A 14,245-nucleotide genomic window follows, 5' to 3' on the forward strand; every position below is an offset into this window, starting at 1 on the left:
CAGAACGCTCATCGTGTCTTCTGCATCCGGTCCTGGGCCTAAGGAAAAAGGCTTACCATCCTGAATCCAGTCTTCAGCAACACCTATAAAGACAAGAAAGAACAGGTTAGCATTCCTGCATCTGAAAGGCAAAGGCTTACCATCCTGAATCCAGTCTTCAGCAACACCTATAAAGACAAGAAAGAACAGGTTAGCATTCCGGCATCTGAAAGGCAAAGGCTTACCATCCTGAATCCAGTCTTCAGCAACACCTATAAAGACAAGAAAGAACAGGTTAGAATTCCGGCATCTGAAAGACAAAATCTTACCAACTCTTCGCACGCTCCGGAGGCCTTCGGCGCTGCATCCCGCATCTGAAAGACAAAACAAGGTGCGTTTAAAGACATTGGGGAACTTTAATACTCACGTGCCATTACTCCTTTCCACATCTAATCCAGTGGGTATTCCGGCACCCTGCAGCCGCTCCGAACTCGTACCTGCAAAATAAAAAGACAGTTAGAGCGCATCGTGAAGCAGGCAACAAGCGCTTACTTACGTGCTTCCAGGCGCTTCTATTCATCACACGGGCTCCATCTTCAACTCACTTCAGCCTGTCATCCGCCATCGCCGGAACCCTGCAAAACAAGAGACATCATTACTAAAGACTTTAAAGACATTTGAATGACTCGAAACTTACCGTTCGTGCAGTAAACGACGGACAGCAGTCCTCTGAAGTCAAGAGGCCTGCGCTACCTATCCAGTGAAGAAACTGGTTACAGCACCCTGCCCCGAGGCAGATGGAGAGCTCGACATTCACTTACCTAAGACATCTTACTCTACACGTCAGGCATACAGTGCACAGAGGTCCAGCCCAAAGAGCCAACCGGGTGCTACACATCACCTTTGAAGATACGGTAGTCGCCCAGTCAAGACCGGCGCCTCTGCGAGAATCAGGTGAGCGTTACAGGAATGCTGACGAGTTCTGCCTGTCAACCCAGCTCCTGGTTCCATGAGACTGCAAAGTAGAGCTGTAATTTCCTCATCTTGAGTCTTGTGTAAGGTACTGCCAAAAGACAAGCCGCCATGATATATTTTTTTATTTATTGCATTTGTTGCACGCCCAGACCCTAAGGTATCACGGCGTAATTACAGTTAGTAAGAAAGTGGTTAGAGACTATTATAAAGGATAATTACATAGTTACACATAGATTTGAGGAACAAGTACAATTAACATCAGATAAAAAGAAAAAACACAACTGTACAGACAGATGGGGTCAGTAGTGGCAGGTCTAATCAGATTTGGGAGATCTGAAGACCAACTATGTTAGACTGTGTTGAAAACCAAGGAGGTGCTGGTACTACAATGCTGAAGTCACCTCTCAGCTGAGAAAGTGATCCGTGGCCCTCTTGATGGCTGCAATCTTGTCCTCCGAGGGGAAAACCCTCTCGATTTCGTATCCCAGATGAGGCCGAGGAACGTTCGACTCCGCGTCTGCTCCAGTTGAGACTTCTTGAGATTGATGGAGAATCACAAGTCGTGCAAATTGTTCATGATGGTGGAGGGGGTATGCTAGAACGCCTCCGGATAACTCACCCTGATGAGCCAGTCGTCTAGGTACGGGTAGACATGGTGACCTTGTGCCCGGAGAAGGGCTGCTATATTATTTATAAGCCTGGTAAAGATCCTCAGGGCTGAGTTGAGGCCAAAGGGTAGCACCTTGTATTGGAAATGGAAGCCCATGATCCTGAACCGAAGGAAGGACCGATGGGGCTGCCAAATCGGGCCGTGTAAATAAGTGTCCTTCAGATTTAGGGAGCACATCCAGTCTCCCCTGCACAGTGTCTCTGCAATAAGTGCTGGGGTAACCATCTTGAACTTTTGAAGTGGGAGGGAAAGGTACATGGAGGAAAGGTCTAACAAATCTCAGGCCCGCCTGGTTCTTCTGTGTATGGTGAAAATCCTGGAATAGAAGCCCATACCCCACTGGGAGGCTGGGACTTCTTCCACTGCCTGGCTCTCTACGAGTGATCGAATTTCTGCCAACAGAGTTGCTGTCCCAATCTGTAGGAGTGGCAGGGAGGAGAGAGGAGAGGGAGGTACCGGTAGGCTGTACCCCGTGGACACTACAGAGAGGATCCAGGGGTCCAGGAAACTTGCGTGCCAATTGTGTGCGTGAAAGGCAAGCCTGCCTGCCTGCCCGCCCGCCCGCCAAAACCCCCCCGCCCACTTGTGACACGTGGACCCAGAGGGGAGGGTCATGCCTTCTTTCCCACTGAGGCTGAGGAGGGGGACTGAAAGAAGCCCTTATTCCCCACCTTGTGCTGCTTGCGGCGGTGCTGGCTCGGAGATCGTCAAGCAGTCTGAACCGTCGTATGGGTGCTGGTGGAGGGACTGGAGGAAGCATGCCTGATAACATCCCGAAGGATGCAGCTCATCTGAGGGAACCTCATCAACGTGAGGAACTTCTCAAAAAAACGATCTTCGTGGGGTGGCAGGTGTTATTAACGGAGTAGCGGCTGGCTGCTGGGGCCTGTGCGTACTCTGCCTAGTTGGTTGCAGGTGGTATCTGTCTTGTGATGTAGAAGAATAAGATGTAGGCCACGTACCTGGCTGACACCAGTCCCACCTGGACACTATCTCCTACCTGCTCCCCATAAGGTGTCAGTGTCCGACGAGCAGCCATCCTGTCTGGCGCGGCAGCTTTTTTGTCGAGCTGCATGCCACGAGCCTGCGTTGTGGTGCCTGGCTCGCTTGGACCTGCCTCCTCCTGGACTCTTGGCGGTGGAGCTCGAGGCCTACCCTGCACCTCAAGACCTGACAGGTGTAGAGCCCTCAGCTGAGTCGCCGGTAGTGCTGCATACAGGTGCCCCCTCAGACATTTGTCCGGTACTAGGGCGTAGCCCCCCCGGGTGGACACCCGGTAAAAGAACCTTGCGGTCCCTCAGAGCCGTCACCCGAAGGATCTATTGACCCTTCGGCCTGTCGGCCGGTAGCTGGATGAGCCTTGGTATTATTGCTAGTTTGAGGACCTGAGCGGTCCCTCTCACTCGGAAGTTCCCTAGGGAAGGAATCGCCCTTGCTCAGTGCGATGGAAAAAGAGGCCCTGCCTTGGACCTTGATCTGTGCTTGACGAAGAAGTTCTTCCAAGTCCTCTGGAGGAGACTTGTTGAAGATCTCCCTCCAGCGGAGGCACAGAGCTTGGGAGTCAGATGTAGGGAAGAGGCCTTCGCAGGATGGACACCTGCTGAAGCCCAAGGATGTCGACATCGCCGGGGAGGAGCCTGGCGCCAGAGGACCGAGTACCTGTTTGAAGATTAGAAGAAAAAGACAAAAAGAAGGATCCGGGGAAGAGTGCATGGAATTATATGGCCAAGCAAAACCCAGGTGCGCTGGTGAAAGCATTACATTCCTGTTGACGCGGAAAAGAGGACTGGGGAGTGGTGCCGGTGGGTGGAGTCGGGGCAGCGCATGCTCCCAGGACCACGCCCCCACGCAGCTCTAAATTTAAAGTGGAAGAAGATTCTTTTCTGGTGAAAAAGGTTCTGTCTCCCGTCCCTAGGAGGGCGCCAATACAGTATGGAGGAAAGGGGACGGGACTAAGAGTAATGGCAGTATGCCCACGTAAGAACATACTCCTGTTGACTTTGCCATTAAAAATTCCATCCTAAAATAAGACAACATTTTCAAACTGGTTGCACAATGTAGGCCAGCCTATCCACGTAATAACACTTAACTTGCTTGATCAAAGATGCACAGGAAAACAATGTCATGCCACAGTAAGAAATGGCTAAACTGGCTGCCCTAAAATGCCAATCTAGCCACGTAGTAGCACAGATCATCCTTTTGTTTTTTTTTTTAAAAAACAACAGCATTTATTTTTACTAGTTATCGTGGTTAGATGCCCAGTAAAAAATTGAACCCCACCATTTATGCCCTACCCCTCCACCTGCCAAAATCAGTTTCCCGGCCCTGCACAAACACACACACACACACACACTCATTAATTCTCACAACATTCACTCACTCAGACACATACAGCATTCACATGCACAGATACATCATGCACACATTAAATCATAATTAATCACACAGAAAATGTAATCTTACCTCCCCGCCGCACCAGTCCATTCACAGCTCCACCAACCCCCCCAGACAGGCTCACACACAGCACAAACAGGAATCAAAGAGCACTTCCTGGCTCCTGCGCAAAAGCCGTAGCGCATCTGATGCACCGCCCATTCTGTTTGCTTGTGCAGGGTGGCGCAGAAGCGCCTACTCGCACACATAATGTGCCAATGGGCCATGCAAGGCTGGGGAAGCAAAACGCCCCAGCCTTTTACGGTCCATTGGACATGCATGATGGGAAAACTAAACTGTCAAAACGTTATTGTCAAAACCCCAGAGAATGGCCTGGTTGAGCAAATATTGAGGAATCCAAGATCAACAAATGTTGGTTTTGGGGAAAAGAGGGTAGGCACATGAAAAGAAGAAAAAAATGGCACCCCCAGGGAAGGGCAGCGGATAGCTGTAACAGCAGGCAGAGAATGTATATTCTCGCCCGCTGTTCCAGCCATCTGATTGGCTAATGGCCCTTCCCCAGAATTGAGCATCCAGGCAGAAGCTAGGACTCTTAGGATTAGAACTTTACTATTTGGACAATCATCCTCGGAGGTGTTGGTGCACATTTGGAGAAACCCCACTCTGTGTTGGCCCTTATCCAACACAGTTTTAGGAACATATGTTTACATATGATAATGTCCCTGCAAAAAGGCAATGTGGAAATAAAGTTGCTGCAAAAAGGCAATGGTTTGCGGCAACATTATCACATGGAACCTGCGGGGGACACCTCTGCAACCCCGATTTTCAAATCCCCCCCTCCCAAGTGGTGCGGGGTACAGCCCCCTACATAATGTCACCACAGCCTTTTCCTGGCGACTATATGTATGGCGACCATTTATGTGGGGGAAAAATTACTGGATACCCTATATATTATATATCCCTAGTTCCTTAAGGCATTAGGTCCAATCCTTTCCCTGACAGAAAACTAAACAAAGTTACCTTTGAGCGATACCTTTAGTTTTGTAGAGATACCTTTAGTTTTGTAGAAACAATTTTGGTAGTATGACAAAATGTGTGTCGTGTGGGTGGAGGTGAGCACCAGGAGTGGCATGAAGAGCACAGGAGTTGTACTACCAAAAAGAGGTCAAACTAAATGACATTTTCTTTTAGATGAAACCACACAGAACCCTTTGAATCACCAAGTGTCAATGCTCAACCTCCTTCCGTGTCTTAATGGATGTTTAAATCTAGTTTGTCATTTAAATGGATACCTGCAGGGAACAAGCATTTGTTTCCAGATCAGAAAACGGCTGCAGCAGCCTGTGCCTAACAAAGGGATGCCAGATGGCATTGAGTTACGCAGGAAGCAGAGCAGGGTGACCCGCTTGTGGAAATGAGATAACAGGGTATGCTGGCCTGGGACTCTCTGGACCCATCACTCAGTTGAACCGCTTGAATGGCCCTGGATGGAGACTCACTGGGTAAAAGAAGCACTGGGTAAAAAGAAGTCCGTGACCCATGAGAAGGGGGGGGGTTGCTGGTCGGTTAAGTCACAGTTTAGTACTTCTTCCCTTAACACGAACTCCCTTCACCTCTTCAACGACGTTGACAGCTAATCCCTTATCAGATGCAGTCTTATAAACTCACAGTATTTTTCTCCTTAGTTCAAAAGTCTAAAGATGGAATACCTTGCAAGTTGCATACATAGATTTACTGTGAACTGGATACAAAAGCAGAATGCATCTATAAAGCGATTTAAGCACACGCTCATAATCACAACTGTGGACATTTATTTTACCATGGAAGTTTATAAAACTGAGGAGCCTTCCTATACAACCTCATTTCAAATTAACAGACCTTTAAAGAAAGCTCTTCATTATCTGACAAAACTTTAAATACGCATCTCTTACTTTGGTAAAACGTCCAGGTCTTGCATCTGAATGACTCGAGACGGAAAAATTGACAACATGAAGATGCCATAGAGGGGCGAGACTCGTGTTTATATCAGATCAACACCCACACATTTTTGAGTGAGTGAGAGAAAGTGAGAAATGGGAGGCAGGGGAAAGGGAGGGAGAAAGGAGGGAGAGTAGGTGTCCATTTTGTGAAACGGGGGAATGTTTTGTGCCCATGAGAGACACTTCCATTAAAATAAATACAGAAGCAACTCTTATTCAAAAGCTTTATTGTCCTTTCAAAAGTTACTTTTCACAGAAGGATTTTAGGTCAGTGCATATCCTTTAGAAAAATCAGACCTCTCAACAGTTAAGGGCAGCCGTTGGTGTGTCTTATAGTGGGAATAAAACATGGCACAGCTTTTGTAATTGAAGTAAGCCTGGGAAGGAGGGAAGATCATCTGTAATGGCATTTTTGGAATGTTGGATACAGAGCATCACTGCAAGTTATATGTTCTTGTGTAAAAAGTGGGCAACAACTAAGGAAGGGCCTAGCTGGGCCAGAAGGCAAAACAAATTGTAAATACAATATATACACTGGAAAAAGCAGGGCTGATACTGAAAAAAGGTTGTACACAACTATCCCATCTGTACTCCAAAATTCGAATGCAAGGCATAATAGAACAGAGTGTGGCTTTTAGTAAAAATGAGAAAAATCAGCAGACATTTTAGGATGGACGGCATTCCATGAAAACAAATAACTGGTCTGCTCTAATTAAAGTCTTGAACAAGGGGACCTCAGTCTATGGAGTCAGGATTTGCAACAAACATGACTTCCTAAGCCCCGACTCAATTATGCTTTTCCCCAAAAAACGTTCATGAGAAATGGCATCATGAGATATACAGTCACGGGCCAGAGGAAGGGATTTTACTTTAGATCCCTCGAACAGGCTGTAGTCAAGGGTCAAGCACAATCTGTAAAGGGCAATGGCATGGCATGGCATACTTTACTATAAACAAGAACCCTACAAAAAACTCAACCCGGGTGCAGCGCTATGAAGAAACGTAGGTTAGTGGAGAAGGCACTGCATCCAATTTCTTGTTAAGATCCAACAACTCCCTCCTCCACCCCCCACTCCGACCTGCCTTTTTTTTTTTAAAATGTAAGGTCGCAGGAAGTCATATATATTTTTGCTTCACTTAAACAGATAAGACTCCTAAATAGGAATATAGTAGAGCTCAATGACCATGTGTGAATTTCATTCCATGCGATAAGGTTCAATATTTAATTGAATGATGCATATTTCAGTAGCAACCTTGTCCGTTTCTAACATGCAAAACCCAACTACGGGCGTGAGCAAACTAGAGCTTTCTTTACAGTTTTATCAAGCTGAAGAGATTGTCCCACGAGTCTGGTTCATTGCAGCTAGTGAACGGATGAGGCTTCATCCGAATTAAAAAGCCAGAGGGTAGTACACCGAGTTCCACTGAGATGTGTCCAGCTCTGTGCGAGTGCGGAGGGGCACTACAGCACGCCAAACAATATGGCATACGACCCGACAAACGGCAGCTGCGTATTATGAACGGACAATATATAAATTAGTGCCAGAGAATGCATAGACTGCATTTAGAAGCACAATAAACGTGTCACTTAAAGAGAAGCAACTATGGCTTTTGTGAATAGTACTAACCCACACATTCTATTTCAGCCCATTCAATCCCTCTTTAAAAGTATTCACATGTATGCAAGATAGCTAATCATACAAACGGTTCATAAAATAAGATCAAATAAAACAAGGAAGCACAGGGGGTTCTATTGCATTTGTTACGGATCATTTACATTACATAATCAGTAGCTCCATTTTTTACGTTTTTTAATCCCTGTCGCAAACAAAATATAAAAACAGACATACAAAATGAACTAAAAACAAAATTATAAATAAACATCTTCAAAATGTGTTATGAATAAAATGCAATACAGGTAAAGGTTTTAAACCATTTAAAAAAAAATTGGCAGAATAGTAAGACGAACGAAACCATAAAAACAAACTACATGGCAACTCGCCACATCACTGCGCCAGTAAATCCCCAGCACACATGGTCTTATAAACAAAATGTAATATTAAACGCGATTACTCAATTCTGGATTGCCAGCAATTTGAGGCTCGGTAGCACACTCGCACCCACTGTCCATTTAACTATTCCCTCCAAGAAAACAGAAGGGCCACTTCCAGCTCCACTGAAATGTCCACACCACTTGCAGTTTCAGAATTTAACATGGAGATAGTATAAACGACAATAGATGCATAGTAGCTAGCAACAGCCGTTTTACCACAAATTATATCAATATTGTTCACAGGGAGCGGCGGACCAAAAACAAGTTGGGAAGGGAGTACTTCAGTTTAAACGAAAAGTGCACATGTAGGATATCTAAACTGCAGTGGCAGACTTCAGTGGTCAATCCTTCAGACTTATCAAAACAGGGAAACAGAAGGATGGCACGTCTATTTTAGCACTGTTGGTGGGCTTTCTAAACTGTGCCATATTGCCTTACAAGCAGATATGCATACTACTGGGCCACTAGTAATTTATCAATGAAAAGGCCCCTAGTGGTGGCAATGTTCCATTATTTGGGCGGAGTGGCTTTTGTCCACAGAGGAAAGATCTTCAGCTTTTCTTCACTCCTTCCGGTTTTAGTGTTTAGTGAGTTTAAAGAGAAACACAAGCTTACAATACACAAACACATTAAAGCTCTCTTAACTCCTCTGCTTTTTAATTAAAACGCTGATTGTAGTAACTGTGCCTGGTTTAAGGACCGTTCCTGTTCCAGCTGTTGAATTGTACAGATACGAGGAAAAGCGGGACGATGTTTCAAAGTCTTTTTTTACCCCTGAAGCAAAATAGATACAAACTGAAAAAAAGTATAAATTAGTTGTCTTTTTGCTTTCTTTTGTAACCAAAAAACATGCAGAGCCCTTCAGCAAGTCCGCTACATCATGATACCTAAAATATAATCGAAACAAAAAGAGAGAAAAAAAAAATAAAAAAAATGAACATCTGCAAAATACTCCAGGACGCCAGTTATGCAATTTTCTCTGTATTGCCGAGTCTCATTTAAATGAATGGTCATTAAATGACGAACATTGCTGTTCATTTCATAGCAAGTTCTTGGTAAGAAGTGCAGTTTCACCACTGCTGCCAGCTAAAGTCATCGTTCCTGCCGAAAACCAAGAAGAACCCTAGTATAGTTGCAAAGATGACCGTGTTTCCTGCCAGGACCAGCCCACAAGCTCCCAACTCAATCTATGAAACAAATGGAAATAATTAGTCACCGAAAAAGAACAAGAACTGATCAATTGAACAATGATGCTCAAAAGGACTGGCAGAGACCCATTCTGAGGCAGGCATAGTAATATTGAAGCATTTCCAATTGTTTAAATAATTTATTTCGTCTATTGACTTTCAACCAGGCATACATCTTAAATACTTAAAGCGTGATTAACCCTCAACTGATGTACAAGGTGGAATTCCAGAAAAGACATCTTCCCCAATACTATAACATTTTAGATCCAAATACATTCCCAATTTCGAGTTCAAGTTCAAGCTCCCTCCCTTAAGAAACGTGTTCCATTGTTTGCAGCATTAGGCCTTGTCTCAGTCAAGTAGTTCAGTAACAAGTCTTAGAGTTTTCACCCCTACTCCCCTTTTTCTAGAACCAAAGCATTCTTATTTATCAGAAAAATTATATTGACCAAATGTTAAATACAGCAGCCAGCAGAAAAAAATCTGATGCCAATAGTTCGCATAAAACATTATTTTTAATGGTGCTGGCAGAGAAGTACAGTACTTCGGCTAATCCTGTCAGATAAAAGATCTGGCCTTGTGGAATCATATTTGTTATGAAAGGGACTCCATTCGATATCTATATCATTCTGCCAAGATCGGAGGCAAGCATTATGCTCATCTTTCTTTAATACCACTCTCCAACAGCCCTGTAAATGTTAAAATGTTCAATTTTTTTTCAAAGAAATCACTCTTAAAAATTACCATTTGCCAAATCTCTAGTTTCTGGTAGTTTTCCCGTTAACAGTCTCAACCAATGGTGGTCCTTTCTTCCTCACAAGCTACTTTCCTGACCTGATCCTTTGCTCTTTGTTTGGTTCCTAGTGATTCCATCGACAGCCAAACCATCGACAACCATACCATTGACAAAAAAAGCATTAAAAAAAACATTGAATGCTTTTTCTTTTTTAAAGGAGGGGCTCCCTCCCAACTCCCCCTTTTTAAAACATTAAAACCCATTTTTACTAAACCCTTTACAATTAAAAAAAAAAAGCATTAGATTTTTTTTTTCCGATGCATTTTTTTCAATGGTATGGTTTGTCGATGCTTTGGATTCGATGCAAGGACCGGATACCCTTTGTTTTGGCTGCTCTTCAGCAGGTAAGTCACCCTTTTTACTGTGCTCGTTATATATGTTGCTAATTTCGCGGGCTCATCCTACTGCCTCTGCCAAAGATCCTGTTGCTTCTATCCTTGTTCCAAAAATCGACCTTGCTTTTAATTCTCATCTTACCAGTCTCTTTAATATTTCTCTTGCTACCTTTACTTGCCCTCTCTTATTTAAGCTCGTCTCTTTCTGCTTTTGGGTTCTCTGGCTCTGTATTGTCCTGGTTTTAATCTTATTTATCCAATCATACTTATTTGGTCTCTTGGGCAAGCACTTGCTTTGACGCTTTTCCCCTTTCCCATGATGTCCCACAGGGGTTGGTTCTCTGTCCTTTTCTTTTCTCCTGTTAGACCTCTCTACTTTAATATTCTTTCTTTATTTGGGTGATCTCATCACTTCTATGCTGATGATACCCAGCTCTTCTCATCTTTCTTTTCCTTCACACCTACTATTCACACAAATCTCGGCCTGCCACTCTGGTGTTAAAACCTGGATGTCTGATCACTTTCTTTTTCCTCCTCCCTTTGTTCGGTTTCCACCCTCTTGTCTTCGTATCTCTCTTACTGCCTGTAATCTTGGTCTTCATCTTGACGCTGACCTATCCTTCACTTATCACATTTCTGATCACTTCTCGCTCCTATCGATTCCATCGCTAACATCTGTTAAATTAGGGCTTTCTTTACTTACAGTGCTACTAAACTTCTAATATCCTCTGTAATTTTCCCCACTACTGTTTCTGTTCTGAGGTTCTTTTTGGTCTTCCCGTTACTCATTTAGCCCCTTTAAAGTCGGTTTTCAATCATTCTATTCATCTCTTCTATTCCGTTCCCATTGGTGATTCAATTTCTATTACCCTATCCTCTCTTCGATGGCTACCCTATCATTCTCGACTGAAATTCAATTCTCTGTATTGTATTCAAGTCCCTTTATCGTCTTGCTCCCGTCTATCTTTTTTCCCTCGTCTCTTTCTATGTTTCCTCCCGTGTTCTTCGTTCCCAGTCCCATTTTTTTTTATTAACTGTACCTCGTCCTCCTTGTGTGTTTTTCAAACTTTGCTCTTTTCCTTTGCTTGCTCCTCTCCATTGCAATGCTCTCCCTCGTTCTCTTCGCTCTATTGATTCTTATTCTGCCTTAAGTGCTGCTCTGAAAACCTTTCTATGTCAATCGTAATTCTAGTTAATCTTGTTACTGAACATATTTATCTGTTGTGTATTGTACTATTATCTACTCTAATTATTGGCATCTGAAACAGTGCCTTGGTGTAAAGGCGCTATATAAATAACAAATACAAATACGGATAATGTAAGAGATTAGAGTTTAGAATGACATAGGTGTTGATTTGGTTACACTGTAGTCCAGATTGGGGATCAGATGAGTAAGCTTTAGGCATACATTTATGGTATATGTTTTATGAGGTGGCGCGGAAAGTGCGCTATATTGTTGAAGGATGCTCTGTGCATTCCACGGTAGTTAACAGCACACCGCTTGAGGGTGCGTGCTAGATAAGAATATCTACAGTCCAACTGGTGTGGGACTTTACAAGACTTATCTGTTGGTATTAGGTAACCCCCCCTTTTAATAAATGCCAGTATTTCACAAGTTGGTGGTATGACTGAGCAGCTAGGCTTATTTTAAGAGGTGTAATGGGAGCTGTATAATGAAATCAGTAATACAGGTATCCGAGTAAACACTTACACACTTAAAGTTATAGTATGAATGACAATGCATTACTTACCGTAAAAGCATTTCTGATGGTTGTATCTGCTTAGATTCACATGCTGTGCATAGGTCCGACATCCAGTGGTCACTGCGGAGTATTGCATTTTGTTTTTCGTAGTCGAAAAGGGGACGTCGACAAGGCGTCTCTGTAACACAATGCCTATAGTGACGTGCGTTGTACCCATAATCCCTCACGCGTCGAGGTCCCTCTGTTTGTATTTTTCTGCCCTGAGGGAGCCTTCTAGACGTGAGTGAGTACAGAAAAGAGAGATATAGAAAAGGATGTCTATGTTCCTTCCATCAGAGCGGGGAGGAAGGGTGGGCGCATGTGAATCTAAGCAGATACAACCATCAGAAATGCTTTTACGGTAAGTAATGCATTGTCTTCTGATGTTTGTTAATCTGCTTAGAATCACATGCTGTGCATAGACTAGCGAGCAGTACCCGGAGTTGGAGGTGGGTTGTGAGAAGGAACAGTAGAGAAAAGATGTCTTAATACTGCTTGTCCCACCTGGGAATCAGATCTAGAGTGGGCATCTAGACAGTAGTGTTTTGTAAAGGTGTGTACAGAACTCCAGGTTGCCGCTTTGCAGATGGACTCAAGGGGAACATTTGCAATGAATGCTATGGATGCCCCAGTGCCTCGAGTAGAGTGTGCTCTTGGCTTGAAGGGTAGTTCTCTCTTAGCAAGAGTGTAACAGAGAGTAATGCATTGTACAATCCATCTAGATATAGTGGATTTTGAAACTGCATCTCCTTCTCTTCCTGCTGCCACCGAGACAAAGAACTGATTAGTCTTTCTCAGTGGACTAGTTCTTTCCATGTAAAACATGACAGCTCTGCGCACATCAAGTGTATGCAGGCTTTTTTCTCCTAGATTTGAAGGATTTTGAAAGAACGTTGGTAGTTCTATAGACTGGTTGACATGGAATTTGGAGATGAATTTCGGTGCGAACCTTGGGTGTGTGCGTAGAACCACTTTATCCTTGTGAACTGTTACAAAGGGGTCTAAAACCGAAAGGGCCTGTAGTTCACTTACTCTCCTAATGGAGGTAATAGCTATTAGGAAAGCAGTCTTAAGAGTGAGATCTTTAAGAGTTGGCTTGTGCATGGGTTCAAAGGGTGACCCCAGGAGCCTGGCGAGTACCACATTTAGATCCCAGCCGGGAGCTGGGTTTGGTATTGGAGGGTGTATTCTCTTTACCCCTTCCATGAAGGCTTTGATTACTGGGATCTTCCACCACAATACTTTGAGTTGTGAAGTGGTGTAAGCAGAAAGCGCTGCCAGGTGTACTTTAATAGAATTGAATACTAGACCCGAGTCCAGTAAATGGGTCAGGTACAGAATAATTTGTGTGGGAGAGCAGTCAACGGGGTTGATACTCTTCCCTCTACACCAGATGACAAATCTTTTCCATTTGCTAGAATAGCAGTGACGAGTGTTAGGCTTTCTGGCCTCTCTGAGGATGTCCATGCACCTCTGTGGAAGTTGTAAATGTCCAAATTCTATGACCTCAGGAGCCAGGCTGCTAAGTTCATGGTCTGAGGGCATGGGTGCAGTGTCCTGCCCCTGTCTTGTGACAGCATGTTGTACGGGCAGGGCAGTTTCACTGGAGGAGATAGAGACATCTTCAGCAAGTGAGCGAACCATGGCTGTCGGGCCCACATAGGGGCCACCAGTATCATGGTAACTTGTTCCTGGTGCATCTTGTGCACTATCTTGTTGAGAAGGGGAGTCGGGGGAAAAGCGTAAACAAATTTCCCTGACCATGGAATCGATATACCGTTCCCCTTGGACTGGTTCTGGGGGTACCTGGAGGCGTAATCTTGGCATTGAGAGTTTTCCAGAATTGCGAACAGGTCTATTTCTGGGAAACCCCACTGTGTGAAGACGTCGAAGACGATGTCTTCTTGTAACCGCCATTCGTACTCTACGGGCAGGGGGAAGTCTCTGCTGAGTTTGTCTGCTAGCAGATTGAGTTCCCCTGGTACATGTTGTGATAGTAGGAACATGTTGTGTTTGAGAGCCCACTTCCAGATGTTCTGGGACAGCTTGGACAGTCCTGGAGAGTGAGTGCCCCCTTGCTTGTTGAGGTAGTACATGGCTGTGGTGCTGTCTGTGAGGACCATCACTGTCTTTCC

General features: G+C 44.4%; 1 protein-coding gene across 1 annotated transcript in view; it reads right to left on the reverse strand.

Moving 5' to 3' along the window:
* Positions 1-6,207: 6,207 nt before the first annotated feature.
* Positions 6,208-14,245, reverse strand: part of LEPROTL1 (leptin receptor overlapping transcript like 1) — a 98,658-nt gene continuing 90,620 nt past the window's right edge. Inside the window, exon 4 of the mRNA XM_069626164.1 lies at positions 6,208-9,237. Within this exon, the coding sequence (XP_069482265.1) occupies positions 9,121-9,237 (117 nt within the window). The 3' untranslated portion in view covers positions 6,208-9,120. The remainder of the gene's footprint in view (positions 9,238-14,245) is intronic.

The sequence above is a fragment of the Ambystoma mexicanum genome, chromosome 6p (assembly GCF_040938575.1).
Source record: "Ambystoma mexicanum isolate Mex_15411 chromosome 6p, UKY_AmexF1_1, whole genome shotgun sequence".
Lineage (NCBI taxonomy): Eukaryota > Metazoa > Chordata > Amphibia > Caudata > Ambystomatidae > Ambystoma > Ambystoma mexicanum.